The sequence below is a fragment of the Rissa tridactyla genome, chromosome 4 (genome assembly GCF_028500815.1).
Source record: "Rissa tridactyla isolate bRisTri1 chromosome 4, bRisTri1.patW.cur.20221130, whole genome shotgun sequence".
In the NCBI taxonomy this organism is placed as follows: Eukaryota; Metazoa; Chordata; class Aves; order Charadriiformes; family Laridae; genus Rissa; species Rissa tridactyla.
In genome coordinates, this window is record NC_071469.1 from 28,002,922 (window position 1) to 28,028,754 (window position 25,833).

The following is a 25,833-nucleotide window of genomic DNA, read 5'->3' on the forward strand; positions in this document are numbered from 1 at the left end:
AGCACAGTGCGTGTCACCATGGAGTGGCTTTGCTTCCAGTGCCTTATTTCACACCTTCAGTGCTATCAGCACAGATGAGTTAATCTTAATGTTGTTGGAGAGTTTGCTGCCGCAGGGGTGGTCATGCAAAGGTGAAGGTTATATGTAGTGATGTACCGGTCTGAGGGCAGGTTTGGGTTCCAGCCTCCCTACTGCACTTGGCACTCTCAACTTTTTTGTGTTAGTGTTTGGGGGTTTTTTCCTTACCGAATTGTTTAGATTGAAAGGCACCTCTTGATCCTCTGGTCCAATCCTGCTCAAGCAGTGTCACCTAGAACAGGCAGACCAGGACTGGGTCTATTTGGGTTTTCAGTATCTCCACAGCTGGAGGCAACTTGGCTACTCTGGGCAACCTGTTCCTGAATTTGACCACCCTCCCAGTAAAAAGGTGTTTTCCTGTCTTCAGATGGACTCTCATGTTTCGGTTTGTGCCCACTGCCTCTTGTCTTCACTGCGCACCACTGAAAAAAGAGTCTGGGTCCCTTTTCTTCATTCCCTCTCATTAGATACTTACATTAATAAGATCCGCCCCCCTGCCACACACACACCTCCTGCCCCGAGTGTTCTCCAGGTTGAAGCGTCCTAGCTCTCGGCCTCTCATACAAGAGATGCTCTAGTCCCTTAGTCATCGTAGTGGCCCTTTGCTGGACTGTCTCCAGCGTGTCCATGTCTCTTTTGTAGTGAGGAGCCCACATTCTCCAAGCATTGGTCCTGGATGCCCCTCTTGTGGTATGACAAATGGATACAGGTTTCCTGGGCCCTGTGTGCTTTCGGCATGCATCTGCTTTTAGGCAGTACAGGCCAGCTGATGAAGTAGATCGTGGATAGAATTTGCGTGAAGGTAGCAAAATGCCTTTTTTTTTTTTTTTTTTTTTCTTCTTCCTGTGGAAATTCAACCCATCTGCCCCTGCTGGAGAGGTCGCCCTTCTGGTTGAGAGCATCTTTTCCCCATGAACACATGTGGGCAGGAGCTGGCATAGAGACATGTTCAGCTCCTGCCCTCTTAGTTTTTTCCTGCTAAACCAGCTGCTGGCTCTCAGGGTGGCACAGCTGTACCCAGCAGAAAAAAGCAGAGACTGCTGCAGTGAAGGTGGTCGTACCCCATGACTGAGTTGTGCTTTCTTCTGGGCTCTGGGGGATGCTGCGGTGGCTCTGGAAAAGCCCACGCTGCCAGTTTCCCCAGCTGAAAGTGTCCGATTCTCTGGTAACCAGGCACTCGCTGTGGCAGTGCCCAGGCTGGGCTGGTTGGTCACCTCCAGGGCTCTGGTCTCACTGCCCACGACCATAGGAAAGCTGAAGGCGAATGCAAAAATAGCTTTGAACTGGAAAACTGAACCACTTGCTGAAGGCTTGATTTTTTTCATTACTTCTAAGCCTAGGAGCAGCTCCAGTGAAGTCTGTCCCAAGTACTGTGCCTGCAGCTTGTGGGTGGCTGGGCTTCAAAGCCCAGCTGGGACTTGTTTATCAGGAGAAATGTAGCATCAGAGACAGCACGGGTTCAGATGTCCACTGATGCACCTTGTTCTCAACGACTGCATTGCATGTGGGGACCAGCCACTTTTATAGGTCCCATGTCTGCAAGGAGAAACCCTGAGAAGGGCTGGGGTCTCACACTGCAGGTACAACCCTGGCAGGTGCTGGGATGGACTGTGATGCTGCGTGGGTGGCGGTCGTGTCCTTCTCCTAAATTCTTGCTGCTGATGCTTGTCCTTCTGGGTCAAGGTGTGGGACATTACAGAGCCTTTCAAGTCCTCTCAGGCTGATGAAGCAGTCAGTGAGGAGGCCTTGATGCATCTGACGAGGTGCTGCAAGGGGCTGGCAGCGAACATGTGTGCCCATGCCATCTTCTGCAAACTTCTCCATGACCTCAGGTAAGGTAGAAGTGAGCTCCTCACCATTGGTAAAATGTGCTGGTTGGGTGACGTAGTCATGTCAGGGGGAAACCTTGACGTGCTAAGCTCTTCCCAAACTACTGCATCTTTACTGAGCTAAAATGTGACACAGGCACATCACTGGTCATTCTGTTGTTGGTCTAAACGGCATGAATGTGTTACTGGGAGGACTGGGGAAGGTGGCAGGTCTCTGTAGGGAGATTCTTGCTTGGTTCGCACCAGCTTTGTATGAAGTTAAGCATTATATAGGTGTTCCTACACAATGCTACAGTTTGCTAGCTTTTTATCTGGTTTTGCGCAGTTACAAAGCTCTCCTACTGTTTATGCCCACGCTTGTTAGTTACTGAACATCTGTATTTGTATAAACGCACTGTCAATCAGTCTTAAATCATCTGGACTAGCTTTCCCCTGAGAAAACCAGGGAATAGAGATTGTCTCTAGCACCAAATTGGGGTTTCATCCCAGAAACCTTGTAGTGCCCAACGCTTCTGAGTTGTTCCTGCCACTAGTCTATATGATTTATACTGAGGCAATTGTCCTCCACTAGCAAGTGCTGTCCCGTGTCCCTCGTCAGCCGCAGCCTCTGCTGTCACTAGTCTAGCCTCCTCATGCTGACTTGTTGCTGACCTTGGCCATCGCGTGGGTTGGTGTGTCTGACAGGTATCAGCTCTCAATTGCTGAGCTGCTTCACAGTTAGCCTCAGCATGGGTGGTGTGTTTTGGGATGGGGACACTATGCTCCCTGGGATCTATCCCCAAGCCCCATGGATGCTGTGCACACCAGGCTGCAGCCATCAGCCTCTGTCTCTCTGGCAATCCCATTGGAGAGCAGGGGTGGGAGTTGGTCTGGATGCAAGGAGTGGGGTTGGGATGTGCTATCTGGACACATGGCATGGGACCCTTCCTGGAAGGTAGGACCACACATGGTCTGGAGAAACCGTGGCTTGAGATGGGCTGATGCCAGCTTCTCTGTTTCCCCAGGTAGAGTGGGAGTGAGAATGGTTTGCTGACTTCCCTGGGGGACGGCCATGGCCTGAAAGTTGGGATTATTGGCAAGGGCCACCTTGAGAAGTAGATGGCCTGAGTGCTCCTGATGCTGAGCTGTGCTCTGCAGTCCAGTATCCGTGTTTCCACCAGGCACCCTGAGAGCCTGGGTAAGTGCTCCCCAGCCTGGGCCTGGAATTGGGGCTTTTAACTGCACTTTTTTCATAGCACTTCAGGCAGAACTCACTAAATAATGTTTTTCTGCCAAAAATATTGGAGGTATGGAAACACCAGTTGTTTTTTTTTTTTTATTGGGAAGCAGAGGATGCTGTTGTAGGAAAGACTTTTATTTGATTGGAAACCCACTGTTCACCAAACATTAATTTAGTTGTTCACTTTTTTTTTTTACCAGTCCCATCTGAGTGTGGTGGAGACATTAACCCTGTTCCTTGAACACTGGCTAGTTTAAGGCACATTTTAGTTTAGTCCCCCCTATTTTTGTGGCTCTTCAAGATTCTCCTTGTCATTTGCCAAGAGCCTGGTTGGTGACTGAGACTCCAACTTTTTAAATATTCACCCAACAGAGAAAACATCTTCCCAAATGAGCAGCAGTGCTGAAATGGAGACGTCCCTCTCCTTGTTTCATGGCTGCAGGGTCAGTTGTAGCAGACGAGCTTCTCGCTGGGCTCTGAATAGCCGGCCAGGAGAGGAGATCAACTTGCAGCATTACAGCAACTTTGCATATAAACTGTCAACTGCCCCAACTCTTACATGAAACAAGACAAGTGGGGAGAACGGTCCTCCGGGGAGATGTTTGGAACAATAAAATCCTCATTCTAATCATCTCAGGGCAGAGAGGAAGCAGGGATTATTAAATGGCTTTTTATAGATCTTGAAAACTAGCCAGATCCTAAGGCTCGGCTGTTTCAGCTAAAGGCTTTAAATCAGCCTGCGTGAACTGGGGCCAGGCAGCTGAGCTCCCTGCATTCCTGGCAGAGAGGCTGCCTCTTCTGTGTCACCCTGCTGCTGTCCTTTGCCATGTAGGAACGGTGATGGGCAGCAGCCGAAGTCCCTCTGTGCCACTTTGGGCTGGCAGCCAGCCGTCCCAGCCTGGGTGCAGCGGCTTGTGTTTCACCTGCGTGTGGCAGTGGAGGTGCCGGTCGGTCGCCTGTGCTGGTTCTGTGGGTTATTCAGTCCCTTTCTCCTTGCTTATTGCAGCAGAGCTGCAGAAGCAGGGGCTCACGTGCTGTGACGACAACGCTCAGCTGGTGGCCTGAGCAGATGTTGCATTCCTCTGCTGCCTCCAGTCATACACGCCGTCCATCTGCTGCATTGTTCGGCCTGCCTGCCACCCAGAAATCTAGCATTGTGCACAGCCTTGTCACCGCCGTCCCCCTCCTCAGGTAAAATGGACCACGTCATTCAGAGCCTGGACGTGCTGCAGTTGTTTGGGACCTCATGGGGCGAGCACGGCGCATGTGCTCTGGCTAAACCAGAACTGTGCAGGAGCGCAGCTCTTATTGCCTCTCACAATTTTATTGTGAAACGTCATTGCAAACCTTGTCACTGTTAGTTGCTTCCCCAGGTCCCCAACTGCTGGAGTCAGGGGAACACTTCAGAGTTTCAGCTTTCTATTTGTCTAGGGGAAGTTGTAGATTTTGTGGCTATAAACCTGAAAACATGATCAAAAGGAGTCAAGGGAGCCCCAGATCAAACACAGTGCTGGCGTTGAAACCCCGCTCCTGCCAGGGCCTCAGATTATTGCTGCAAGACAACGTCTTGTGAGACAGTGCAGGAAACAAGGTGCAAAGGAGCAGCCTCCAGTCTCCACGGTCAATAAAGCAAACCCACTGCATCATGTCTCGCTTTAAGCTGCTGCCGTAGCTCTCCCAAAGGCTCTGAGTGCTGGGGCATGAGCTGTACCCCCTGCTCCTGACCCCAGGGGGTGCCCAGCCTCTGAGGTCAGGCCAGTCTTGGGCTCCTGCTGAGGTGACCAGTGAGGGGCTAAACGTGACGCTGCTCTTCTTCTATGGGCAAGGCTGTTTACAAGGAAGGAAAAGATTTGCAGATCCTGCAAAGGATAACTGCTTCCTCCTCCTTACCAGCTAAACCTGGTTTCTGCCCCATCGGCTAAACCTGGGTGATGCTGGCTGTTGATTGCAGGGCTGAGGGAGGGCGGACAAGTAGTGGGGATACAGCTGTAGAGGGCCGAGGAGAGGAAAATGTTGGAGACGTCTTGCTTGAGGGAATCTGCCTGCAGTGGGGAGGGACCTGGACCTCCATGTGTTCCTGCGCTGCTGCAGTTGTGGTATGACCTATTTGTACTGGGGGAGAAAGTGCAACGGATGATTTTTACACACCCTCTCCCCTGCCCCCCGTCTTTTTTTTTAAACAGATCACTACATGGCAAAATTAACAATCCTACCGTGGCCATCTCTCCATTGGCGGTGTTAAGGCCCATGGATTAACTTTAACACAAGGCAATGAGGGTCCATCAAACAGGAAGAACCTTTCTAGCTGGTTAAGATGGCTGTTCGAAAGGAGGCATTATAAGAAATGTTAATGGGATGAATCTCAGCAACTATTGACTCAGCCATGGATGGTGCAGTGGGATATTCAAGGCTGGGTCTGGAATGGTGATTTTGTTAGGAGTGCAGCGTGGGGAAGAAAATCCTCCTAGAGAAATCCTGCCACCGTACAGCGAAAGCTGGAGAGGACACAGAGCACGTGGAAGGGGGTAGTCATGCACGAGAAGCGGGTGGGCAAAATGAGGCAGTATGCATCTCCTTCACCAGTTTCTCTGATTAGTGCCCCGGGGGGCACCCTGTCTTTCGGGAGCACTGCTTTCCTTGTACCTGCCACCAGTTTCTAATGAGCTACCATTTCCCTTCATGAAACAATAGTAGCTCTGAGGCTAAGTCAGTGAGCAGGAGCTGAGATATACACAGTCCAAAATCTTTTTCTCTTCCCTCAGGCACAACTTCTGTTTCCATGGACGTGCTGTTCCTATTGCCAACTGCTATCTCTGTCCATCGCAATTTCATTATACACTTCTGCATGCCCTTCTAATTCTTCAGATGCTGAATGGTCTTAAAGGAGCTACGGTGTTCATCATGCCGTGATGGCTGAACAGGTATATGACTTTATATGCAGCCTGTAAAGGACTCCTATTTACTCGATGAGAATGAGCTACAGAAAAAGCAAGCTATACTAGACTTGTTACTATTAATTTCAGCATTCCTCACCTAAAGTGACCCTAGATCAAAGGTTTCAAATAAACCAAGTCTGATTGATTGCCAATGCAATTCTTCACAGGAGTGGGAGATGAGAGTATCGCTTCACACCTGTGTGCACACTGGTAATTGACATTTGATTTTGTTTGTCCTGCAGGGAAAATAAGAGTCAATGCTGAATGGCTGGTGGCCGTTTTCTGCGCAGCCCTGAACAGCAGCACATGGCAGAGCCTGCCTCACCAGAAGGCACTGAAATTACTCAGTGACCTCTGTTCTCCTGAGTGCTGCCCCATCTGTGCAGAGCAGAAAACTTCCTGACCGCAGTTTGTGTGCAAGAGTTTTGTCAACAAAGGTTTTGGCTCTTCAGTGACTCAAGAGGAGTAAGTAAAGGGCTGAATGCTGAGGCACTGCTTGTCCTGGCTTCCTCTTTGCTCTGAAACGTGCCTCATCCCACAGCTGAAGCATGGGCTGTCTTGTTGGGTTGGAAGGTGCTGAACTGTGTGTTGCCCTTAGGACCACATACGTGCCGGGGAATGTTGCCTTAGATGATGTTTTAGCAATAAAAGATCTGGACTATCATCTCTGAGTTATTTTGACATTGGTTCCTGTTTGGCTATTTATCAGGGTTGTCTCGAGCCACTGATCAGGAATGGGGCACTGGATGCAGAAAAAAAACCAAAAAACTTATGGGAATATCTAGAGAGGAGAGTCCTTATGGGTAACAAACTTATGGTAGTTGATGGAGAAGCTTGTTGAGGATGTTAAGTCGGGGGAACATTGCTTGAGGGAAAGGAGTCCTGCTTGTGCAGGATTGTTATAGAGCCATTAGGCTCAGTTTAGCTCCACGTGGCAGAGTAATGCCTGGAACACTTCCAATTCAAGTCTCTGAGTCCGATTGTTTCTCAAAGATCCGAGAAAGAGACTCGTAGTCAGACATTGAAGAAAACCATTATTTATTAAATTATTAGCATGCTGCTTTGGACTGTTATTGCCCATAAGTATTTCCACTTTTTTGCCCCTTCCCAGAGCCTTCCCGTGGTTTGACCTGAGAGCTGCACAGCTGACAGAGCCTTCCTTTACCCAGCTGCTAGAAAAGAGTGAGCTTGTCTGATGCCGTCTTGCTCTACCATACCAGGCATCCTTTGGAGACTGGCCTACAAAGCAATGGGGACTAATCGTCACCAAGACATCTCTTACTTCAGCTGTAATGGAGCCTGGTGTAACGTTGGATGACAAGTCTCCGTTCTCCACAGCCGCTTCTGACATGTCCTCAGAAATCCCAGAGGAAAATTCTGACTATGATTCTAAATCCTCATAAACTATAACAAAGCCCATGACAGAATGGTTTGCTAAGATCTCACCACAGCCCCCTCAGGGGACTCAGGGGTGCAAGAACGAGTATTGTTCACTCTTAGACACTTTAAAATGTTCCAGCCAGTAACCCTACATACACATTTGCTTTTACAGGTGTCACTCTCTAAACTGCTCAGCGAACTTGCTTCTCCCTGGCTGCCTGAGTCTTGCTTTATTTTGGTCTGAATTTGCTTATTACAGTCATCTTGGCCAAATGCTTCAGTTTCCCCGGTTTCTGTTGCAGTTTCAAGAGAAAACTGAAATACAAAACCAAATTACAGTTATTTTGTAGTGGCTATGGTGTAGCCACCAAATAGGATTGGGTCTGGTCTCTATTTCCCCCCCCTCCCCACCATGGGGGGATCTCAAGGAAGCCATTGATGCCAGACAAAATGTAAGGATTTAGTCAGGCGCACTCCTTCTGTTGAGCCAGGCTTTAATCAGCACTTATTCATATTTCCTTGCTGGTGATAACGCACCCACTGCCACAGACTACGTGAATAATTCTTTCATGGAAAAAGGACATAACTGGATATTCTGTCCAAATCCACTCAGGACAAAGCATTTTTTTTCCCCATAAGTGCTCTAGTTCAGCTTACAGTATTCTCTTATACTTTGTGCCGTCATCTATCACGTGTTTCACTACTGTTTACTATGACAAACTACTGCCTGGTTTTGCCTCACAGGAAATCATTTCTGTGGTGAGGCCAGGGATTAGTTATAACTGGGCCCCTCGCTTAATTACGATTGCCGAGAGCAGCTGTCACCGCACCTGTATACCAGTTATTGTGTACGCCATTTACCTTACATGTGGGCTTTACAGTAAGCCCAGTCTACAGACACTAAAGCCTGGGAGAAATCCATTCACTTGAGCTGCAGGGAAGTTGTTATCAATCGCTGGTAATTAAAATATGTCTACGATTGGGTTTTGGTCTTTTTAATCAACTGTGAAGCAGAAGACAGACAGTGGTACAGTCTGATTTATAGCTTCTGCTTCACTTAGTTCCTGGAAGCAAACGAAGGATTGCAGAAAAGAGCCAACGTGGGGCTGTGTTTGCTGTCATCAAATGGCTAAGAGCTGCAGTGGCCTTTTCTATAATCGAGACAAGATGGAACTGTACCTCCTTGGACAAACTGCCAGGTATATTCTGCTGTCCCTGCTAGCTTCTTACAAAGGTGGAAGTGCAATGTGAGTCTCTAATCCTGCCTCTGGGTGCCCTGCGACACAGGGAGAGCATCTGCTTCTACCCCAGCCTGGGCTCGTTGCAAAGGAGGAACTGTAGCATAGGGCTCCAGTCCTGCTTCTTGGACAAATCGTGGGAAAGTGAGAGCATCTGCTTTCTTTCCTGATCGGGACTTTCGCTCCAGGAAGAGACCCATGTTGTCTCTGTATGGGAGGGCAATGGATCTGTTGAAGAGAGGGTCCTCAGTCCCCAGCAATTCTCGCACATGTCGTGAAATCTCCTGAAATACAAGGCAAAATACCAGAAATTCTCATTTTACAGGGCAACAGTTGATCCCATTCAGTCTGTGCCAGAGCATCAGGGAAAAGAACTGAATTTTGGAACAGTTTCACACTTGAAGTTGCAATTTGAGGGAGATCGGAACCCATGAGCCCCCAGTGACATTGTAAAAGCACAGCAGACCGCTCATTCTCCAGATTTACTGTGGGGGATGGCATCATATCTGGACTCTTAGTAGCACAAATATCTCTGCTTTCCTTTTTGCACTTGCAAAACAAACAAGTTACGGGTGAATGAGCTGGAGTCCATTCTGCCTAATGCAAAAATATTGCTGTTTGCTAAGTTATATTGTCAACAACAGAGTCTATACACAGAAGAGGTGAAAAAACTAATTAAACCAATCAGCCATACGGCTCACTAAGAAAATGATGGGTGACTGGCTGTCTGAGCCAGCTGGACCTGGAAATGTCAGCGAACAGAGCCTTGCCATTACTTTTGAAGTCACTTCTGAGAATGTAACCTTCTGATTTGACTGAAGCTTCAAAATACAATTCACAAGGTTTTACTGATCTTTCACAGCATCTGCACAAAACCTTCCCCCAGCTTTGGCAGTATCCTACTTTGTGTGATATCAAAAGACACCAGACTAGTATCTTTAGTGGTTCTGATATCTAAAATACCACTACAGTGGAATTAAAACCAGCAGTAACTTCCCTTGTCTATGCTGCGTAGCTTCCAAATAATTCACTGTGTAGTTCTCTACCAAACTGCCATTTCCCCAAAACTGCAAAAAGTTTCAGTCTCACTGACCTGATGCTATCGCATTTATTTCTATAGTAACTATCTCGGTTTCAACTGTTCACAGCCTTTCATTGATATTTCTTGTTGCGAAGCTGATGTGCCCAGGATTATGGCTTTAACTTTGCACCTTCTCTAGTACACAATCCCTGACAGACCCAAAGGGCCACATCCTGCTCAGAGCTCCTCATACTTGGATTCTATCAGAGTAAAGTTCTTTAAAACACAAAGAACTATCAGGATAGGGCGTGATCTTCAAGGACCCTCAGGTTCCACTGAAGTCTGTGAGATGTTCACAATTCACTTTCAAGCTTTGGAAAACATTACAGAGACAGTCTCATTTCCAAGCTTGCTGCAGTATGCTGGCTACTGTTTATCCTAGCACTGAGGAATTTCAGTTTCTACAGGAGGAATAGACTATATTCATATCCATATGATATCCGTAACTTGTGGCTTAGTGTTTCTCAGCAGTTAAACTACCACCATACATAACCCCTATATCCCAATGCGAGGGTGAGGCTTACAAAGCCTATAAAATTAATGACATCTTTAGTAAGTGCAAATGACTATAAAGGCTGTATCTGCCCTTACTAGAAATACGCTTGAAGGGCTGCCATCTGAAAAATGAAGCCATGTAATTTGATGCCTTCTCCTCCAACCAACAGGCAAAGTCATGGCACTAGTCAATGTTTTTAGTGGCATATTTCATTTCAAACAAACAGTTAAGATTGTGCAGCCAGACAGAACTGTGGTGAAATTACTTTTTGGTGCTCTAGAATAAAACAAATAGTGTTTTACTCTAGTCATTGGAGCATAAAGATTTTTCTCTCTTCCTGGTTATTTGAACTTCTACCTTGTGTCCTCTGGGGAAAGCAACTTCAAACCGTCATGTGAAACAAACGATTTGGCTCTGTAAATGTAGCCCCAAGTCCCTTTGTGTTTTCCATTAGGGAGGGGAAGGAGGGTAATAAAATCTAAGTTCAATCTCCCTATTTTCTGAACCTTCAGGAGGCTTTGGAAGGCCAGATTGTAGCCCTGAAGTTCAGTGTACTTAGCTTAACTATCAGTGTTTGTTAAAGAAAAGCGGTAGGTTTGAAAGGAAAATGATCACACAGTTACATGTTTATAAAATGAGGAAGAGATGGAGATGCTGTTTGTGTTCAGCTAAGTGTAAGGCAAGGAAGTAATAATGAGTTACCATTCTGCTGCTTGAGATTGGTGGCTCAGTTGCTGCAGGTTAAATTGCTGACTAGATTTTTACAAGTTCTACAAATGAGGAAGTGGAAAATTACTGAAAAGAAATTCTGAAGGATATCTAAGAAAGGTGTGCATGCCTCTTGCTAAGCAATTTCATGGGGCAAGAGGAGCAACATAGGCTTAAAGAAAGGCTAAGCAGTTCTGATGCACTTATGGTGCTCCAGAGAGGACGCTTGCGATCTCCAGACGGCTAAGGATTTATACCTGAAAAGTCTCAAGAAATATAACCGTTTGGCTGAACAACATTAGTTGCCCAGTTCCAGGCTCACTCTTTGGGCGGACAGGCTATAGCCTAGCTGGCTCGCAGGCAGAAGGGGTCAGAGCTGGGCTCAGAGGGGCTGAGGAGGCAGCTCGGGGACCCGCAGCCGGCCGCACCTGCATGTGGCCGAAGTCGGTGACGCCAATGGCGGGCAGCCTGGAGCAGTCCACAAGGATGAGGCGGCGGCCGGTGATGCCGTTGGCCCTGAAGCACTCCTGGGCAGGGAAGCGGAGGGAAAGGCGGGTGGGCAGCGGCTCGCCCTCGGCCACTACCGCCCCCGCCCCCGCTGTTCACACACACTCGCGCACACACACAGAGTTCAGGGCCCGCGGTTCAGGCTCCGCCCGGGCCGGCAGCCCCGCACCTCGTACTGGGGGAAGCCGAGCTGCACCACCCACTCAGCCACCTCCGCGGCGCTCCAGGCCAGGAAAGGGCAGGCGGCCCGCAGCCCTCCCGCGCCCTCGGGCTCGGTTTCGGGCTCCGGCCCCTCAGGCCCCGGCCTCGGCTCCATGGGCGCCGTCCCCAGGTAACGCGTCCTTCCGGGCCCTCGTCCCCATGGCAACCGCCACTTCCTGGAGGCGCACCCCCTCTTCCCTTCCGCCGCCCCCTCCACGCTGTCGGTCCAGCTCACTGCCCGCGCCCGGGGGCCCTGCGGAACTAGTCTTTGATTGGCTGCGTTGCCGAGGGGGGCGGCTGAGAGCAGAGCACCGCGGCACCGCCCTCTCCCTCCTGCCGGGCTCGCCGGCGTCCGCTCGGCTCTTGCCGTCCCCCCCCGCTCGGGTGTTTCCGCCGCCGGCGACCGCAGCGCTTCGGCCCCGCTCGGCTCTTTCCGCCGCGGCGGGCTGCCGCCCTCGGCTCCGCGCCCGCCCGCTCAGCCCTGCCCATGTCGGACGTGCCGCTCGCCGCCGGCTCCCGCTTCCAGCCCCCGGCCGCCGGGGCGCCGGGCGGCTCCGCGCCCCACGTCCCCTCAGGTACGGGCTCGGCAGGGGAGGGGGCAGCCGGGCTGGCCGCGGCAGGGAGCGGGAGCGGCTCCCCGCCCGGCCTGCGCGCTTGCCTCCCGGCGGCGGTGAGCGCTTGCAGCCCGGCCGCGGTCCCCGAGGGGGAGCATCCCCGGCGGCGGGGCGGCAGGCCCGGGGGCGCCTGTTTCAGCGTTGGCCTTAGGGCCGGGGAGGATGCCGCGGGTTTCCTCTCCATGGTGGGTGCCCTCGTTTCTCCCGGAGAAGCCTTATTTCCCCGGTGACAGTTTGCCTCGGCGCACATGCGAAGAGCAGCATCGGGAGTTAGTCCGTGGCTAACGTTCGCCACCGTCCCGGGTGGGGTGGCTGCTGGGGGAGGGGGGCGGGTTGCGATGCCTGGGCGTCCCGTTGTGCGGCGTGGAGGGGGGAGCCCGCCACCGATCGCCTCCGCTCCATCGCACGGAGCTCCAGCAACAGTTCCCGGTGCTTCTTCCCCGCAGTGGGAAGTCGATGGAGGTTTATCAGAGACAGGCTGCTTTCCCCGGCGAAGGAGGCCCCGTCTAGCCGGGAGCTGGGCTACCCCCGCCGTCCGGTCTCTGCCGTGGGCTGGGGGCCTGGCGTTGTTGCCCGGGGACTGGAGGTGCCTCGCAGCTCCCAGCTGACTCCGGTAAGGTGTATCATCAGGAACTGCAAAAGCTGGAGCTTGCCCATGCCCTCTGCCTTCATGCGATCAGACAGTGGGACTGTGGAGCGTGTACCGCAGTCGTATGGGGACAGAGCTTTCCCAGAGTTCAGGAGACTCGGGGGAGACTAGGAGCCATCTTTATAGACAGTTCTTTTAGCAGTGACCTAGGAATTTCCATCTCGTCAGTGCCCCGTGGGAACCACTTGCATGATTGCTTTTTCCAGGGCTTTGTCAGCCCAGTTTTACGTGATGAAATTTGGCCTTGTTCTGTCCTCCTAAAGCTAGGATTGGTGGTTCCTCAATGAACCTTGCTTCGAAGAGTGGTTCTGCACCAAAAACACTCATGGGGTTTTGTTCTCCCTTTCCTAAGGTTGAGACAATTAAAAATCTTTGTTCTGCAAGGCGCTAGACACAGCTCATAACATGAAAAACTGGTTGGCGCAGCTCTTTGTTCCACAGCCGTGTGACTTTGTCAACATTAGAGTGCTGGCTGTAGTTTTTCCTTCTGCCTGTGTATTTTGAAGACTGATACTTATTTCACCTTCTCTCTGTAAATTCTGTTTGTTGTTAGAAAATGAAGACTCGGCCCAAAAGACAGAGCCTGCAGATCAGCTGTTTGATTGTTTGGAGTCCAGTGCTTCGCAGAGCAGGTAGGAAGATATTTTTGTGTATTGTGGCTTACATGCACGACAATCTGTTTCACCCCTGTGACCTCCTCCATATGGCAGCTGATGCTTTGCAGGTGAAGAGAAGGGACCAGAGACTGAACTGTCTGCTTTGGGACAGTATATACCAGAACCAATATAGGAGGGGCTGTTCTTACAGGCTTAAGGTTGTTTTAAAGCTTATGAATTAATGAAGTGTAGTTCATAGCTCAGCTATTCAAATCACAGAATCATTCAGCTTGGAAGGAACGCTGCAAAGTTTTGTAGTCCGTTGTAAGAGCTAATAAACTTTCAGCAGGAAATTTTCTCTGTCTTATCTGAAGGACACTTTAATAATTAAGCATTCCGGCTGTCTATAATTCTGGTGGAAGCTGAGCAAGAAAACACCTTTTACTGTTTTCTTGACAATGTTTTGGTTTTTTTCTTCACCCTTTGTTTTCTGTGTCACTCCTTCATAAATGCTGCTGTTATCAGATGTTTGGCTTGTTACTATGTTGGGTGTGTGGTGCCTGTGCCCGAGTCGTTGCATTGGTTACAAGCACTAATACCGTAAGCAGTGGAGTTTCATTTGCCATCATGCGTTTGTTGCACAAGATACAATTTCAGAAATGTGTGAGTTAATTACATCAGGCAGTAGATAAACCACAACCTCACTGAAAAAGAGGGGAAAAAAATTCTAGCAAAACCCCCAGCAAACCACCCTACTTACTAAAACGACAGTTTGATTCCATCTTGGCTTGATGCTAATGACATCAGCCAATGATGATTATTAGCTAATGCTAATGATATCAGCCTTCTTGACTCCAAACATGTGTTCTTCCATCTCTTTATTATGTCCTCTAATTTTCTTTGAAGAGATTAATACAGACTGTGAGCAAAATGGCCAAAGTAGATGCTGGATCCTTGTGCATGTTACCTGATAAATTTATCTAAGTTAGATCTCCTTTAAAAGGGACAGGGGTGGTCCAAAAGGGTTGCGTGAGGAGGAATCATCTGGACTCTGTCTTTGTAAATCTGCTTATAAAGCTTGTGTAGCTCTTCGTAATCTTTCAGTGAGACTTGGGCTTCAGTGGTGTCTGGAGGAAAGAATTCCCAAGCTGTTAGCTCCTATGTTGATGGAGAGCCTTTTGAGCAGATGTGTGCACCTGTCATAGCAAGTGACCAAACAGCCCTTCTAGGTGTGCAACTGCTAAGCTAAAAAGCAAATGGGCTGGAAAATGATGGCATAGAAGTCCAAATTTGTCCTGGGCTGCCAGAGAACTGTGAGAGTTCTTCCTTTAAAAAAATGTCCTCTCCAAGTGTCCGCATTTGCCGTGTTCTAGTCTTCTCTATGGATACGGCAAGGAATCTGTCTGAGTTGAGCTGTGTATGGGTTTTTTTTAATTTTTTTTCCAGCTGTTCCACACTATACTCATAGTCTGATCCCTTGCTAATGAGAATATTTCTTATGTCTGAAAGGAGACATTAGAGGAAGTGCACATATTTTCCATTACCGCTGTGTTCTCATGTTCCTGATCCTTTAGACCAACGCAGTTGACATTGGTTTTATAGACCTGTGAGAAGGCTTTGCTTTTCAAAAGGGCAACTGTTGCCATTCTTATTAAAGACTAGGTTGCTTCTCATGAAAGTTTCACATAATATCTGAGAGTATGACAGAGGAGACTACTGACATCCATCTGAGTTCACTTGGGATGATAACTCTTTGCAGCTATAGGCAATATGCAGAGGTTTTTAAATATAATTTAGAAGAAAACCCTCAACAGAGAATGAATGCCAAAGACGTTTCCTTTCTTGACCATTCTTTTCCTGCTACGTACCTTTCTTTTTGTTCTAACATGTCCATCTCCTCTTGTCACAGTACAGTACTTGAACCTCTTTGCTATTACTGTGCTGCCATTGTACATCTTACGACTTGCTTGTCTGTGCAGTGTGTTTGGATATGGCAGAGAGACACCTGGGTGCTTCCTGTATCTCTTGGGATTGCTAACAGGAAAGGCATAAAGGGCCACGTAAATAGAGGGCATTTTCAGGATGGCTGTTTTGAATCCTTTCACCGATCCAGCTGACCTCTGATGGAATATGCAGATGTTATGTAGTAGCTGGCATAAAAGAAGTTGTCCTTTCTTGAGCAGAAAAGTTGCTACTGGTTTCTGCACTTGGTATGGTGTTGGTCAGCTAGCATGCTGTGGGGTGAGTGCAGTGAATTACAGCTCTCTAAAGCACAGAAAATATGGAATATCTCACTAAAGTTGCTCCCTCTGGCTCACATGGAAGATAGTCACATGGAGATGAGGGCAGGACTGGGGTGCAAAGAGCTCTTTTTGCACTTGGCAGGTGCTGACCACAGAAGCTTGTTCCCTTCAGTTCATTTGAATTTGAGTTCCAGAGCAGAGTGATTCCTCTGCTGGCTGTGCCCTGTGTGCAAGTGCTGAATTGTAGTGCTCTCTTCCTCCAAAAGGTCGCAGATTGGGTTGCTCATGAGTGCGGGCGCAACAGAGGATTCGAAGGAAGAAGCTGGCACTTCAGAGGACCAGGAAGTGGCTGCACTAGAAGAGAAGCTGCCTGACCAAATACAGTCCCTCAAAGAGGTAGGTGGGTGTTTCTTATGTCTGAAAGCAAGGACAGAGGCGTAGCAATAGTTCTTCCACCCTACTGCTGTGCTTATGGCTATGGGACTGAGGCTTTAAGGGTTGTGTTAAGACAAAAGTGGTATTAACATAGATTCAGTTATATCTTTTTCTGTACGTTAGCGTGAGGTAAGCATTATCCATCTGATTTGCAAAATCCCTCTTGTGTCTTTGGCTAGTCCTCGCTTCCTTGCAGTTTTGGGCTCGCTAGTGCTTCAGGGTTATTCTCACCTTCTGCCTCTTGTCTGGGGCTTCTGGGAATTCCCTTCTTGCCGATTTACGGAAGAGGGTACTGAAAGCGATTCTGCCATCTTTTGTTTCTTTTGCTGAGCAGCCAGTTCATTTGCATTACAGCTACAGTTGGGAAAACCTGTGCAAGTGGCACCGAGCTCAGGAACTGTGAGTTTGTATATATGAGGAGAGAGGGCTGGCCCTAGTGAACTAGGTGGACTTTTAACTAGGATGCAGCAAATGACAGTTGGATTGTGGCTGTAGTCTAGATGCACACAGAGCTGAAAGGCTCTCCCTAGAGAGACTGAGTCTTGGGAATTCTTTCCAAGAGCAGGCAGATAAATCTGTAAGGCTGTTGCTTTGCTGAGAGGTGACAATGAACTCTGAGGCAGATGCAAAGATGTGCCTGACAAGGGGTGTGTAGTTTGTGGTACTAACGCAGCATTTGACTTCAAAGTTCATGACTTTGGTGCTGTAGGGGAAATAATGCAGAGAGGTGTCTCGGAGCCAGCCAGTTCTTTTTAATGAATAGAAGTTACGTAGAGTCTGACTTGGCTGCAGAAAAATGCCTGAATTACTAATGCGTTGCTTTAAATCCAGCTGGGGACTTTCTTACCACAATGGTAAGACAGGTGACAATGTTTCTTATGTGCTTTGTGCAGAAAGCTGTTGTTCGAGTAACCAACTACCATGTACCTCAAGGACCAGGGGATATAGTAATGATTCAGTCAGATCATACTGGTGCTGTGGATATCCTTTCAGCTGAGCTGGAGACTGCAGACCTCCTTGGGGAGCAGAGGAAAGGTGAGTCCTGAAAGGAAAACACTTGTTGGGGTGGCTTTTTAAGTGCCTGCCCTGGCTAGAGAAGAGCGGAGGCACTCCTGGAGACACTGCTAATTCCTGCTGGAAATTTTGGCTCCTGGCTGGCAAGTGGGAAAACTTCACATCCAAGGCTTCTGGGAACAGGCTCCAGAATGCAAAAGCCTTATCAGAAATAGATTCACTGTTTTCAGGTAACAGTTTGTCAGTAGTGAAAAGTCAGATGAGTCCAAGATCTTTTCCCTTGTCTCAGCTCAGCCTCCCCCTCTGGCTCCACCCACCATGTGGACCACTGAGAAGACGAAGGAATTCAAAGCCAAGATGGGAAAGGAGAAGAATGGCCGGATGGTGGTGAAGCGAGGCGAGGTGGTGACAGTCCGCGTGCCGACCCATCCTGATGGGAAATGCATTTGCTGGGAGTTTGCTACAGATGACTACGACATTGGGTTTGGAGTCTATTTTGACTGGACCACAGTTACCAGCACTGCCATTACTGTTCAGGTCAGCGAATCCAGTGATGAGGAGGATGAAGAGGAGGAGGAGGAAATTGAAGGTTAGTGCAGAGCTTATAAGGGTTAATTTGTGGTGCTTGTTGCCATGCTGCTGAGAGTGTCTGTCAAATGCTGTAATTTCTATCTATATTATTTACTCAGCCCACTTGTTATCTCTGCAGCCTTTTGGGCTCTTGTTTAGGCTGCGATGAGAAAGCATTTATCCTTTCCTGCTTCAGTGTATGTCAATGGCTGTCCTTCTCCAATAGCATTCTTGAAATCGAACACTTCGAAATCTAAAATCAGAATTCACTTGTTCGACTTCTACCTGATAAAAATATTATGGTCTGCAATTTTAATTTGGCTGTTTTTCTTCAGTCTCTCACACTGCGAAATTTCTGGAGGTGAGTAAGAGCAAAAAGGTTTTGTTCCTGGGGTGGTTTTGATTGGTTGGTTGGTTTTTTTCCCCCAGTAGCTCCTGCTGACTGCATTTGAGAGGATTGCTACCTGGGTCTTTGTACTTGTGAAACACACAGCAATGTTGCCTGTTCTGTGGCTTCACTGTATGTGTGACCAGTGTAGCTGGCAGGTTGGTGTCTGAAATTAATTTTGCAGGCTCTCCAAAGAGGGGTAGGTTCCTGTAGGAGGAATCCTCTTGTGGAAGTGAATTGAGGACATAAACACAGTGAGGTTATAGCTAAGAGCTTTCCTACCTTTCTTTTGCTTCAAGTCTGTATCACTGGACCACTGTTGTGTGTATGAAAGCAGTGAATTGTTTAAAAAGTAAGTCCAGGGAGAAGGAGACCAGGCTGGCAGGCAAGTGGATACTGTACCATCAGTATTCCCAAGAGAACTGGTTCTCAGCATGTCCTCTGTAATGGTAAGGAAAGCTGGAGTTTGTGGGTATTGTTTGCAGAGAGATCAGAGTAGATGCTATGGGTGATGCTATCATAGTTAGCCTTCCATATATTGGCATGCCTCTGCTGCATTCTGGTCTTGTCGATCTTTTTCTGGACTACCTAGTGGCTTAACTGGCTCTGGCCTACTTGCTTGTCTCCCCTCTCCCATTCAGGACTTGCCCCTGTTGGTGACGTGGAAAGGGGCTCCAAAAGCTATCTGCGGAACCGCTATGGAGAGATCATGCCTGTATATCGGAGGAACAGCCATCGGGAGGTGCAGGCAGGCAGCCACGAGTACCCAGGCGAGGGCATCTACCTGCTGAAATTTGATAACTCATACTCTCTCCTCCGCAATAAGACTCTGTTCTTTCATGTCTATTACACTAGCTGAAGAAACGGGAAGGGGCAGGGATGGCAGGCAGGTAATGGTGAGCGTAGCAGGCTGCCACCCAGCCCTGGTACTGCCTGATGGGCACTGCTGTGTGACAGAACCAACGCACAATTCTGCCGGCTCCTCTTCAGACACTAACTGGTTTCTCCCTACACCCTCCTTCCCTGCTGTCCCAGTGGAGAAAGGTAATTGTGACTGCCTGGTTGTCCACAGGCAACTTTCTGTAAAACTTTGGGAGGTCTGCTCTACGCAGGCATCGGGCTGGGCCTTCATGTCGAGCTGGTAGATGCCCAGAGGCCAGGTTCAGGTGGTTGTGGTTTCGATCTGTTGCACTGGTACGAAATGAAGTGAAAATATTCTTGATCTGTTACTTTTTGTGAATAACTTTTCCCACTCTCCTGCTGCATCTGCATCACTAGAGGGCAGCTGTCAGCTGCAATGAGCCAAAAGCACAGCTGGCTTGTCACCTAGCCACTGATAATCTCATCACCTACCACCATTACATGTCACCAGCAGCCAGTGCTTCCGTCACTTGTGTCAGTGGGGATGCAGCTGGCCAGCAGCAGTGGTGGCTAGGCCACACTACAGTGGGCGGGCCCCAAACGGTAGTCACAGCATGTGTTTGAACAGGGGGTGGGGGGAGGGTGCACACCTCTAAGTCCATAAGAAGGTTTTCCTACAGATAAAGAATCGGATGTTATACCTGTTGATTGTAGGGATGTGTAGATGATTAAAACTTCAGTGACCACCAAAAGTTTTTTCTATAATCCAGATGTGAAGCAGAAGAAATTACTTACTGCTGTGCTGAATAAAGGTTGGAGTACAACCAATAAAATATACAGGAAACGTTTCCCAGTAGCAGCATGTTGGTTCACTGGTGTTGCTGCCAGCTGGATAATACCATATGTAGCAAGGAAAAGGCTCCCCAGAGAAGTGTAGCTTGTCAGCTGCTAGTGCTGTTGCAAAGGTATTGTTGGAAAAGAACATCTCTGCTCAGACAGTCGAAAGGTGTGGGATTTAACCGGTCCTTTCTGAGAACCAGAATCAGAAAGGCCGTTGCTAACCCTGGCCACATGGTAAAGGGTGGAGTTCCTTGGCATGTTTTGGTGGCTAGCGATGGCATTAGTGATCACCTGCTCAAGTACTGGGAGAGCTGAACAAGGATTAAGTTAATCCTTCAGAGATGAATTTTAAATCATGTTTATCTGTAACCTGTTTATTTTAATACTTTTAACTTGAAATCATTCTCTTTTCTAAGAATACTGCTGTATTTACATTTTGATACCTCTTTGCAGAGACACAAAATGGCTGTTTGCATGGTGATTCTAGTAAAGTTCTGAGTTTTATTTTTAAATCCTTCAGGAAAAGCACCTCTACTTGGTCCGTTCCCTCTATTGAGAGGGAATAATGGACAGAATGATTTTGGGGTAGTTAAAGCCAAAGATTTCACTCCCGTTGGAGGGCCATGTATTTCCTAGTAAGGCTGTATTGTAATGCTGCGCAATTTGCTCCATATTCAAGCTCTTAACTATCTCTGCTTACTTACTCACTGCCCCAGAGCACTTAGTATGTCCAAATGGTAAGAGAGAGCAGTCAGTCTACAGCAGAGCAGGCCAAGCTGGGAGCAGGAGGAGTGGAAATGCAAAGAACACTGGTTTGGAGCACAGTGGCTTTCTGTGTGAGTATGCAGAGAGCAGAGTTTTTGCTGCTTTGGACCCCGAGATGGGGAGAAAACAGCTGCCCTTCTCAAGAGAGAGAGCACGCACACCTGGGCTAGGGGGGGAAGTGCAAAGCTGCCTTATTCAAGCAGGGGCAATGACAAGACAACCTTGCAGGTAGCAGAACAGCCTTGGTATCTGTCAGAGTAAGATGCTCTTTCATTTAGCAGCTTGGGGAGGACTATTCCTTCCTTTAGCCTCTCTTGCGGAAGATGAAGGACCATGCTGTGGCCTTTGTACAGCACTTGAATCAGGCCTGAGCAACTCGGGTAAGGCACTTGCCTTTTTATTTTCCATCCTTTGTCTATCAAGTTCCTAGACACTAAACAGAAGAAGATAGAAAAGACCCTTCAGTCTGACAACCACGTCAGCGCTGCCCCACTCAATGGCTGCCTTTGGCCCTTTGCTGGGAGATCCACAGAACCCTGCGTGCACTTGCTGGTTAATGCATGATGCCCTGTCTTTCACCCACTCCAGTTTCTAATTAGGACTTATTTATGATGAAGGCAACTCTGACCCGTACATACATTAGATATTTCAGAATCATTGATCCTCAGTTGCATGGCTTATTGCAGGCTAGTGGGTTATCTCCACTAAAAAGCTGTTTCCCTTATAGTGTAGCCTCCCCATTGCTAACTCGCAGCTACTTCCCCTTCCTGTCTGTTTGTTGCTCGTATTAAAGTTTGAAATGCATTTTGTCATGTTGTTAAGAAGTCAATAAGGCCTGCTTCACATCAATTTTCATCACTCACTGACACGTAAATACTATGTGCCAGTTTTCAAGCCATTAGTTAGTGGTTTCAGTTAAGATAAGTTGCACTGTAGATGGCAATCCTGTTCCTCAGTTCTAGCTTTCTGAAGCGTGGACCAACCTTTAATAAGGCTCAGGTCACTTGTTTGGAACTGTGCCCGTCTCCTAGTCTCAGTGACTTCAGCCCCACAGCAGCATTGAACATGGTACGTCATCCTGATCCGCGTGTGTCTGGTCTACAAATGCAGTGTGCCCATAGATAGGCCTGCCACCGTGGAACTGAAAGCGTTTTGTGTGTGTTATTTCTCCGCTTCAGTTTTCCAGAAATATCTGGTATCTCTTTTGAACACAGGATAGTTTTAGGCACAGAATATTTCATCTATAGGAAACAGAAGCTTCACGGTCATACAGGATAATTCCTCTTTTTGTTTGTTTTTGGTTTTGTGTTGTTTTTTTTTTTAAATCCCACATTACACAAGTATGTTGTTTCTCAGGTATTCAGATAGCATTTGTTACTCACATGACAACTTCTCTTTGGAACGGTATATAGTCTTTATTCATTTTCTGATAAATCCAGTAGCTTGGCTGTGTGGCTAGTGATTAACAGCAGCCATTCCCATTCAAAATCGAACTTGTAGTTGGTTCAAAGAAGTAGTCTTTATTTCTCATGTGTCCTTTTTTTCAGTTTGGAGTATCTCCTGGATTTGTGTCCAATCCTGCAATCTGGCTGAGGCAGTTATGGAAACCCTTATTATTTTAATTAGAGACCTTTGGAACTAGACCTTGGGTCTAGAGAGACAAATGAATTAAAAAGGCAGTTGCACTTTAGAGAGGAAAATTAATCCTCGAGAAAGGAAAATTCCTTTTTTGTTTCTGTGGAAGGAAGATTTCAGATAAGTTTTTAAAATGTGTTTCTTCTCACTGTAAATTGTGTCTAGAAATTCAAATAGCTAAATCAAGGAAGAAGCTGCTTTTGCATTTTGGGTTTGCTTTTGTGAAAGCACAAAATCGTTTCCCATTTTGTTTTGAATATAATTTAGATCTAGAAATAAGATTTACATGTTCAGCCAGAGATGAACTCTGTTCTGAAGAAGTCCTGCAGTGCAGGACTTGTATAAAAATTAGCTCATATAGTTGTTTATTTATAATAATGGTAACAATCTGTTGGGCTTTTTTTTTTTTATGTCAAAGAGGGTCATAAGCTCTCCATTGTTTTCTCTTTTTTTTTTTTTTTTTCCCCTCTTAGGTGTAATGTAGCGGCAGGAGTTTATATGTTTTACTGAGGACAGAGAGTTAGAATTGCTTAAATCAGGGACCACCTGTACTGATTTAATTTATTCATAAACTCTTTGGAGGCCTGTAACATGGATTCTTGTGAAAGGTTATTGGTGTCAGACATAGGCTAGTTGCAAATTAATGCTTGGGACCCATTCAGCAGTTACATAGATGATCATTACTGGTAATGGGCCATTTACATAAACAGGTAAGATGAAAATGTGTAAGAGAATGAGCTTAGTTGTCTGACTTCAGGTGCTAAAAAGAACGTTGAGTTACTATGCAACTGAGGCTAAAAGACAGCCACATGCCTGCCTTTTTGGATCTACCCTGTGCGCTTGTCTTCTTGTAACTGTGTGTGCACGTAACCTTCATCTGTGGCCTGCAGTGGGTCAGCTATCATGGTGCTTGCCCCGGTGAGGTGGGTTAGAGGTGAACCTTGTCACGTGTCTAGTTGCTGAAAGACATTAATTTTTGTGGGGAATTAGGGTAGAGAATGAATCCTTAAATGAGTTCACTTTTATCCCCGCTGCTTATACCCTTCCTTCTTGTCTCACTACCCCCACTAAAGCCACTCCACAGAGGATTTATCACAAGGTGCCTTAGGAACAAGGAGCATATTTGAAATAAGAGCCATAGACGTCATTAATCCAAGGGTTTCCTTCTCCTTGTTTTCTGCCCATTTGGGTAGAGGGGAGGCACTTCCTAAGGTCAGGCCAGGAAAGTCCCTGTAGGCCCTTCCTGGAGATTTAAGCTGTTCATTAGACTGCCTTGTTGCCCTAAGATGAGTACTAGAATGGTGTTTGAGTTTCCTGGCGCCGTAAGATTCTTTGCCTTTTAAAATCATATGCTGCTGTCAGATATTGAGGAGCACCAGAGGACTACTCCTTTTTATATGCTGATGCTAAACCTGAGGACCAGAGGGACACTAGATAGATACAGAAGAGCATTCCTTGTGACCATTCATCATTTTCTCTAAAAAGAGTGTCTGAATCCAGCGTTGTGAGTGGTGTGTGCTGATGTGTATTGAGGCTGGATAAGAGACCAAAGCAACAAAGTTGTTTGTGTTTTTTTTTTTTTGATCTACAAGTGTGAAAGAAAAGACTGTTTTCTCCTTTTCTCATATCTGGGAAAATAATGGGTGTGACAATGTCATGTAGATGTAGCAGAATATCTGTTGGTAGAATGAAAAACTGGGAACTGATTGTGTTAAATACATTGGCTAATTAGACTGTGGAAGAAGCCATGAATTTAGCAGGAGTGAAAGTGCTACGTCATTTATCTAAATAAGTTGATTTGCAGTAAATACCAACTAAACAAAGTTTTAGAAGGTACATAAAACTGCAGAGTTCAAACACGTCTTGCTAGGAGAAGAATTTTCTGTGGGGTTATTTCACGTTTGCCTCCAAAGAGTCTCTGGCAACTTATTCTGAAACACTGGTGCTGTTGCAGCTGAAGATGCGACATCAGGCTGGATAGATGACAGGTCTGACTCCCCCTGGCTTTTCTGTGTTCTGTTCTGGATTTTACATGTTGCTTTCTCAGAAGCTTCATCACAAGAAATGTACCCTTTATCAGTCGGGGAGAGAGGAAGAACTTTGTGATCCATCAGTGAGGCTTCTCTGGTTTAAGCCCATCTGGACTGGTGAGTCAAGTCCCTTGGGCAAGAAGCTGGATGCCCACCATTAAGCTCAGAGCTAAGGAGGCTTTGCCAAGTAATGACCTTGAAGGAGCTGCATTTTGAAATTATAAATAGCTGGAGATGGTCTCCCTGCAACCGCCAGGATGCCCTGGTGACTATCAGCCCTCCTCAGAGGGAAGTAGTCTGCTCTTAACTCGCTGCTGCAAGCTGCTAGCGTAGTCTTTCAATGGGGAGCATCTTGTAGCTGGTCATATCTTTTTCAGAGCTATATTCTTGTGAACTGCGATGGTTGTCTGTAAGTCCTTATCGATGTGATGTGAATATTTTTGATGTCCTGTGATTTCAAAATTGAGTTCTCGGCTCCAACTGTTTGCTTCTCCTGTCCTGCCAAGATAGGAGTTTTAAATGGAGGAGAGGGTATTTTAACAAAATGTGGTACTGAACCTCTTGCTGAAGGGCACATATGAAGACTGTATTTATAGTGTGCTTGCATTCCTTCTACGCTTGGTTTGTATTGTTTATATTTGATGTGTTGTGGCTGATTTGTAACAGTATATTGGAACTTATTCCCTTTAAATAAACTTTTCACTATGCAACCAAGAACTTTTGTTTCCTGTTTAAAGCAAATGAGTGTCTTGATATGAAAAACTGAACTACAGACATTCCAACAAAACAAGAATACAATTAAACTTAGTTTTATGAGCAAAGACGACACAAACACTCAAAGTGTACTTTGCAGTGTACTGGGCATCCTGGTTGCAAACGGATAGGAAAATGCTCTGTGTCAGCTGCTGCTGCTGGTTCCAGACAGGAAATTTTCTGTCTGTTAAAATGACTTGCTGAGATATGTTTTGTTTGTGGGGTTTTTTTTTAATTCTTCAAATTCTTTGCAATGCTTGAGATTATAGCGAATGCCTAAAGCATTGGAGAGGAACAAGTGGTACCCAAGCTCATATCATGGACATGGGTAGGTTTTGAATGGTTTACCCTCCAGTGCTTCATACTGGTACTTTTCACGTCCATTTTGAGAGATCCCCTATAGCTGCCTATTCCGTTTCTTCAGCATTCAATCTGAAGGATTAAAAACATCTCATCAGTTACCAGGTGCTGATTAAATTATCTAGAGAAAAGTGTTTGCCCTTCATAGCTCCTCATAGCTGCTTCCCCATCAACTTTATCTTACTATGAAGACTGTATTTACATGGCCTGAAGGAAGCACACCTGCTGGTGAAAATGATACCTGCAGCCAGGGCCATCCTTCCTCACTTGTCTCATTACAGAGTTTGGTAGGACAAGTTCTGCAGAAGCTCAGTTGTCTTTGTTGTAGTCCTGTGTTTGCTTGGAGCACTTTTTATAAAATAATCAATGGGCAGGAGCAATCATAAAGCAAGTTGACCAAAGGGGTT

The 25,833-nt window shown here is 47.1% G+C and overlaps 3 protein-coding genes across 4 annotated transcripts; 2 read left to right on the forward strand and 1 right to left on the reverse strand.

Annotated features, from left to right (window-relative positions):
* Positions 1-25: 25 nt before the first annotated feature.
* Positions 26-7,465, forward strand: NOXRED1 (NADP dependent oxidoreductase domain containing 1). The gene is given in 9 exon segments (XM_054197938.1): positions 26-1,658; positions 1,762-1,910; positions 2,233-2,266; positions 2,916-3,084; positions 4,133-4,254; positions 4,256-4,317; positions 5,218-5,222; positions 6,305-6,527; positions 7,174-7,465. Coding segments are annotated over 9 exon segments (1,173 nt in total). The 5' UTR covers positions 26-1,541.
* A 992-nt stretch (positions 7,466-8,457) lies between these two features.
* SAMD15 (sterile alpha motif domain containing 15) lies at positions 8,458-11,788 on the reverse strand. The gene is made up of 3 exons (XM_054197950.1): positions 11,642-11,788; positions 11,394-11,492; positions 8,458-8,964 (listed from the first exon to the last, which is right to left on the reverse strand). Exons 1-3 carry the CDS (start codon positions 11,786-11,788, stop codon positions 8,698-8,700), a joined length of 513 nt encoding a protein of 170 aa, XP_054053925.1. The 3' UTR covers positions 8,458-8,697.
* Positions 11,789-11,986: 198 nt separating this feature from the next.
* On the forward strand, positions 11,987-24,380 carry TMED8 (transmembrane p24 trafficking protein family member 8). 2 transcript variants are annotated; one of them, XR_008466083.1, is made up of 7 exons: positions 11,987-12,248; positions 13,490-13,568; positions 16,042-16,171; positions 17,104-17,245; positions 17,514-17,813; positions 18,824-19,226; positions 24,238-24,353. XR_008466083.1 is itself a non-coding variant. In XM_054199421.1 (6 exons), the coding sequence occupies exons 1-6, from the start codon at positions 12,161-12,163 to the stop codon at positions 19,039-19,041; spliced, it is 957 nt and encodes a 318-aa protein (XP_054055396.1). In that variant the 5' UTR covers positions 11,987-12,160; the 3' UTR covers positions 19,042-24,380. The 2 variants fall into 2 exon arrangements, 1 of the variants encoding a protein (XP_054055396.1); XM_054199421.1 differs by having other exon boundaries at positions 18,824-24,380.
* The last annotated feature ends 1,453 nt before the right edge of the window (positions 24,381-25,833 follow it).

Excerpts from the sequence above, each read along its gene's own strand:
- SAMD15 (XM_054197950.1), bottom strand. The coding sequence starts at position 11,788 with ATGGAGCCGAGGCCGGGGCCTGAGGGGCCGGAGCCCGAAACCGAGCCC. Across the intron at positions 11,493-11,641 it reads TCGGCTTCCCCCAGTACGAG|GAGTGCTTCAGGGCCAACGG; the intron begins GTGCGGGGCTGC and ends TTCCCTGCCCAG. Across the intron at positions 8,965-11,393 it reads CCGACTTCGGCCACATGCAG|GAGATTTCACGACATGTGCG; the intron begins GTGCGGCCGGCT and ends CTTGTATTTCAG.
- TMED8 (XM_054199421.1), top strand. The coding sequence starts at position 12,161 with ATGTCGGACGTGCCGCTCGCCGCCGGCTCCCGCTTCCAGCCCCCGGCC. Across the intron at positions 12,249-13,489 it reads CGCGCCCCACGTCCCCTCAG|AAAATGAAGACTCGGCCCAA; the intron begins GTACGGGCTCGG and ends GTTTGTTGTTAG. Across the intron at positions 13,569-16,041 it reads TCCAGTGCTTCGCAGAGCAG|GTCGCAGATTGGGTTGCTCA; the intron begins GTAGGAAGATAT and ends TTCCTCCAAAAG.